We start from the raw sequence: 5214 nt of genomic DNA, 5'->3' as shown, positions 1-5214 counted from the left end.
CCCCAGGGGGGATGGTCACACTGCAATCCCTTCTCCTCCAGTCTCCTCTCGGGATCTTGGGCACGCACGCACACGCTCCCGGCGTGAGTTTTAAGCCACCGGGTCCGGGATGCAAACTGCGGTTGACTACGTGGGAGTCCAGCGACATAGCCATTACGCTAACTGTTGGTTCCCTGATTTCTCACTTTCTATCTGTCTGCTTCTGTCTCTCCAGCAAGCACACATGCCCTACAGCAGAAATCTCTCTTTAAAAAAAAAAAACCTATACACAGAAATGCACACACAATGATGTTTGCAACAGCATCGTTTGTAATGGCTAAATATCCATCAATAGTGTTCTGTCATCTGTCATTGCTGCTGATTCTTGCTCAGCTGTTTTGCCTTTTTCATGCACTCAGTCACTCTTGAGTGTGTCCAGAACATCTTATTCTTTCCAACTGTAGAAATAACTTTAGGCTTGGGAGGGTGTCATTTTTCTCCCGAGGCAAGTTTTGTTTCCACATCCCACGAGTGTATTTAGCAATCTAGGAATACTGGCTGGTGGAAGAGAGCAGTGCAGATCTCCAAAGTATACACTGATGGAAAGTTGGGAGCCTCTAGGTAATATTCAACTGGGCTGCCCTCTGTCTAAGGACTGATTTACTTCCAGTTGACCTTTACGCTTAGGTGTAGTCCTTCGGTGTCCCAAGTCAAAGCAGGGTTGGGGTTATACTTTATCAGAGTAGTGCACTGACCTTGTTTTGGTGGTTGTTACTGCTGTTTTGTTTTGTTTTTGTTGTGTAGCTTTCGTTTCCTGAGACATGGTTGATGGCAAACAGGGTCTCAGCCCCGTTACAGATCGGCAAATGCCACTATAACCGAAGTATTCGTGAGTCTAAGGCTCACTTCTCTGGACTCATGTATTGTTCCTCCCAGTCCTTATCTTCAACAGACAATACCACACCTCTTTGTGCCATTAATGCTTTGCCTCCTTGTCACTCCTCCAAATGTCCTTCCTCAGACTCTCCTCTTGCACACACACTATATCTGGTATTTACATCTATAGACGGCGTTTCTATATCCTTTAGTCAATTAGTTTCAGTCATAGAGTGCAGACACTTGGTATATAGTAAGTGGGGGCATACAATGCCTCTCCTTCATAGCATGGCTTGCTTCACTCATTTTAAAATAAATAAATAAATAAATAAATAAATAAATAAATAAATAAATAAATAAATAAATAAATAAATAAATAAATAAATAAATAAATAAATAAATAAATAAATAAATAAATAAATAAATAAATAAATAAATAAATAAATAAATAAATAAATAAATAAATAAATCTGGGATCATACCATTAAAAAAAAAAAAAAGGTAGAAGTCTCTCGTCCTCTCAGGTAAACGAAGAACAATCTTTTGTCTGCCAAGAGGAGGATAAGACCTTCCTGAGCCAGGCAGAGGCACGGTGGTATTACAGCTGCACTCACATGTGAAAGGTCCTGAGTTCGCATCCTCGAATCTTGCTGAGAGTACTGGACAGATGTGTGCCCACGATCGAGCCTGGGTGACACTGGGCCTGGGTCGTGGCTAAAGGACTGTGTCTGTCTGTCTGCCTCTCTCTCTGAAGGAATAAATAAATACACTTAGAAGAAAAAAAAAAGAGTAATGCCTTTTTACGAAATGAGATCTCCTCCATACTTTAAGCTAGGATTCCCAACATTGGGTGATAGAATCACTTAGGGAACTTTTAAAAATATCCACCAGGTCCAGGACTCCTACATGGCCAACCACTGTTTGAGTCCTGGACCTGGTGGCTTGAAACTTACACTGGGGGCATAAGCATGCGTATTCAAAATCCTGAGAGGATAACAAAGAAAGGATTGTAGGGAGAAGGGATTGCAGTGTGGCCATTCCATTTGGGGTGTGATTTCTCACTTTCTTTTTTTTTTTTGGAGAGGTTTTCGCTATAGGGCGTGTGCGCTCACCAGACAGACAGAGAGAGACAGAGAGACAGAAAGCGAGAAATCACCCCCCAGGGGGGATGGTCACACTGCAATCCCTTCTCCTCCAGTCTCCTCTCGGGATCTTGGGCACGCACGCACACGCTCCCGGCGTGAGTTTTAAGCCACCGGGTCCGGGATGCAAACTGCGGTTGACTACGTGGGAGTCCAGCGACATAGCCATTACGCTAACTGTTGGTTCCCTGATTTCTCACTTTCTATCTGTCTGCTTCTGTCTCTCCAGCAAGCACACATGCCCTACAGCAGAAATCTCTCTTTAAAAAAAAAAAACCTATACACAGAAATGCACACACAATGATGTTTGCAACAGCATCGTTTGTAATGGCTAAATATCCATCAATAGTGAACTACTCTAATAAGTATGGTATATTTGCCTCGTGAAATGAAACCCAACCAGCAAAAAAATAAATAAATAAATAAAGGAAGGAAATTCAGAAATACTGACCTGGAAAAAGATCTAACACATATTGTAAATGGAAAAAAACAGATCACAGAAAAATGCATAAGTTTGATCCCATATTTCTGTGGGAAAATATGAGTGTATTTATACAAAAGGCTCCTCACTCATCTGTTTCAGACTCTAATGTTCCCTTCTTCAAGGGGACTCATGAATAATTTCCTTTGAAGATGTAGCACAGCAGAGTTGCACCTTACATAAGGCTAGATTCCAAAGTCAATGCATACTGCAGAGATTGGTAACAGTCCGTGTCTTCCGACTATCCCCTAGATTGCCCACCTCTTATTTTGCATTTTCTACCCTGAACTGCCTCATGTACTTTATGCATAAATGTACATGATGCTCATTAATCTACTATATATAGTAGACTATATATATCCAAATTAAAATTCTTGCTTTTTGGTTACATTATTTTTTTCTCTACTTTTGTCATGTCCATGTAATAGATGAATTTACTTATGCTGGCTGAGTGAGTGACATAACTTCACCATACAGACAGCTAACTCCCTCAAGAACTCCCCCCAAATAAATTACCTTTTCAATATTCCCTTTCAGCAGCTCTATTCGGGCATGATAAAACAGCATGAGCGAGCCCTGTGGAGGGAGGAAGAAAGCACACTGTTCAACAGTCAATGCTGGTTAACTAATCATGATTGAAACATGTCTGAAACACTACACATACATTTGGAAACTGCTGGAGGAAGGGGGCAAGGAGACGCTCTGCTTCCGTAACATTCACTTCGCCCGTACCTAGAAAATGAACAGAAAAAGCTTCAGTCTTCATGAAACATAAAAGATAGAACTACCTCCAAATTTCATTAACATATAGCAAAGATCTATTCATGGAAAAGATGAAAACTATTTGTTGATCTTACATCTGGGAAATAAAACAAAGACAAGCCTCATCAATGACTTTAGTGTAATAAAGCTCTAAGAAAACTAAGTCTCTAGCTGGTTGTCTTAGATTCCTAATGGAAATTTTTTGTTTTAATAGCAGTATTAATTTACATTGGCCAAAAGACTTATTTTCTACAGAAAAAAAAATCTAATGTGCATATGAAAAAATAGATTGCTTTACTATAGAAATTTCAGTGGGGAATAGATTTTAAATATTCCATGAAAGAAACTACCCTACTCCTCTGCCAAATGTTACTAAGACGAATGCCACTATTTTTCAACTTTTCTCAAAACCAACTTTTTTTAAAGATGGACTGCTAATTCCTACTAATTGTTCTAAATATTATCATATTTGAAGACAATCACCTGTCAATGAAGCATAACGTTATCCAGCCCTTACCGAGTATTAGGGAGATGTAAGTATGAAAAGCTAGGATGGTTAAACAGCACAGCGGAGACCTCATGCTTCTTCCTGATGCGCCCTCCCGTAACTGCAGGAGGCCCAACTCCTATGGGAATTAAATGTAATTTAAAAAGAGAACAGGACCAGCAGGTGGCGTGATGGTTAAGGTGTTGAGTTTCCACATGGCTAACTGGGGTTTAAGTCCCAGACCCAGCAGCTCAAAAATCACAACACATAAATTGTTTAAAAAAATTTTTTTTTTTTTAAAAAGAGAAGAACATGACTGAAAATATATTCACAAACATTAAGATGATGGTTTATATATATCTACCTTCCATAAAGGTGAAACTTATTTTCAGGAGCTTAGAATAATGGTAATGGCTGGGACCAGCAAATGGCGAAATGGTTATGTCGCTGGACTCCCATGTAGTTAACCACAGTTCAAGTCCCAGACCAGCTGGTTTAAAACTCACACCAGGCACATGTGCATGCATGGGTGCCCAAAATCCTGAGAGGAGAATGGAGGAGAAGGGATTGTGGCGTGGTCATCCCCTCCAGGGGGTGATTTCTGACTTTCTGTCTCTGTCTGTCCCTGTCTCTTCGGTGAGTGCATGTGCTCTATAGTCAGTGAATGTATGTGCCCTATAGAAAAAAATCTCTCTTAAAAAAAAGAAAAAAAGAAGAAGAAGAAAAACGGTAATGGCTAACTAGAAACAAATTTTATGCTTTTACAATTTCTTTTAAAATTTTGCTATAGGACATATGCGCTCACCAAAAAAGAGAGCAAGACAGATGAACAGAAAGTGAGAAATCATCCGCCATGGGAACACATTTCCCTTCTCCTTTCTCCTTTGAGGATCTTGGGTATGCATGCACAAGCACCCAGTGCAATTTTCAAGCTGCCAGGTTCAGGACTCAAAAACTATGCTGTCGGCCATTTGGGATCCAGTCGCCTTAAACACCACACTACTGCCTGGCTCCAAACATTATGTTTCAAACTGGCACAAGGCACTCTCACAAATCCTTTTATATCATGTGCTTCTAGGGAGAGAAAAAGGCAGTGCTCGTTTCATAGAAATGTATTTCTCTGAAAAAAATATTAATTCACTAAAACATACTGAGGATCTAAGTGCAAGGCTCTATGGGAGGTATGAACAACTGTGATTCTACATCTTCAAAGGTCTTCCATCCAATAGGAAAGATGGCACTGAACATATCATTTTATTAGAATATGGTGAGTGCCATAAGAAAGGTAAACGAATGGTTGTGAATGTCAAGAATAGTTCATCCTTGCTGGGGCAGTGCAAGGGAAAGCTTGTGGAATCGACTTTTATCTCAAACCTAATGGAAGGAGAGTCTCCTGAGAGGAGAAAGCTACACGGGAAGGGTAGGCAAAATAGAGACCAGCAAAAGCACAAGAACAAGAAAACATAAGCAAGAACAACTGTCTGGGG

The 5214-nt window shown here is 40.2% G+C and overlaps 1 protein-coding gene across 2 annotated transcripts in view; it reads right to left on the bottom strand.

Moving 5' to 3' along the window:
• Positions 1-5214, bottom strand: part of TTC39B (tetratricopeptide repeat domain 39B) — a 111037-nt gene that overhangs the window by 28137 nt on the left and 77686 nt on the right. For both annotated transcript variants that reach the window (XM_006163833.2, XM_006163832.3), the window contains 3 exons: positions 3758-3866; positions 3143-3210; positions 2995-3054 (listed from right to left, as the gene is read on the bottom strand). In XM_006163833.2, the coding sequence (XP_006163895.1) occupies positions 2995-3054; positions 3143-3210; positions 3758-3866 (237 nt within the window). The remainder of the gene's footprint in view (positions 1-2994; positions 3055-3142; positions 3211-3757; positions 3867-5214) is intronic.

Source organism: Tupaia chinensis, unplaced genomic scaffold (genome assembly GCF_000334495.1).
Source record: "Tupaia chinensis unplaced genomic scaffold, TupChi_1.0 Scaffold143247_2, whole genome shotgun sequence".
In the NCBI taxonomy this organism is placed as follows: domain Eukaryota; kingdom Metazoa; phylum Chordata; class Mammalia; order Scandentia; family Tupaiidae; genus Tupaia; species Tupaia belangeri.
The sequence above is the reverse complement of the archived record's forward strand: the minus strand, read 5'-3'. Positions and strand labels throughout refer to the sequence as shown.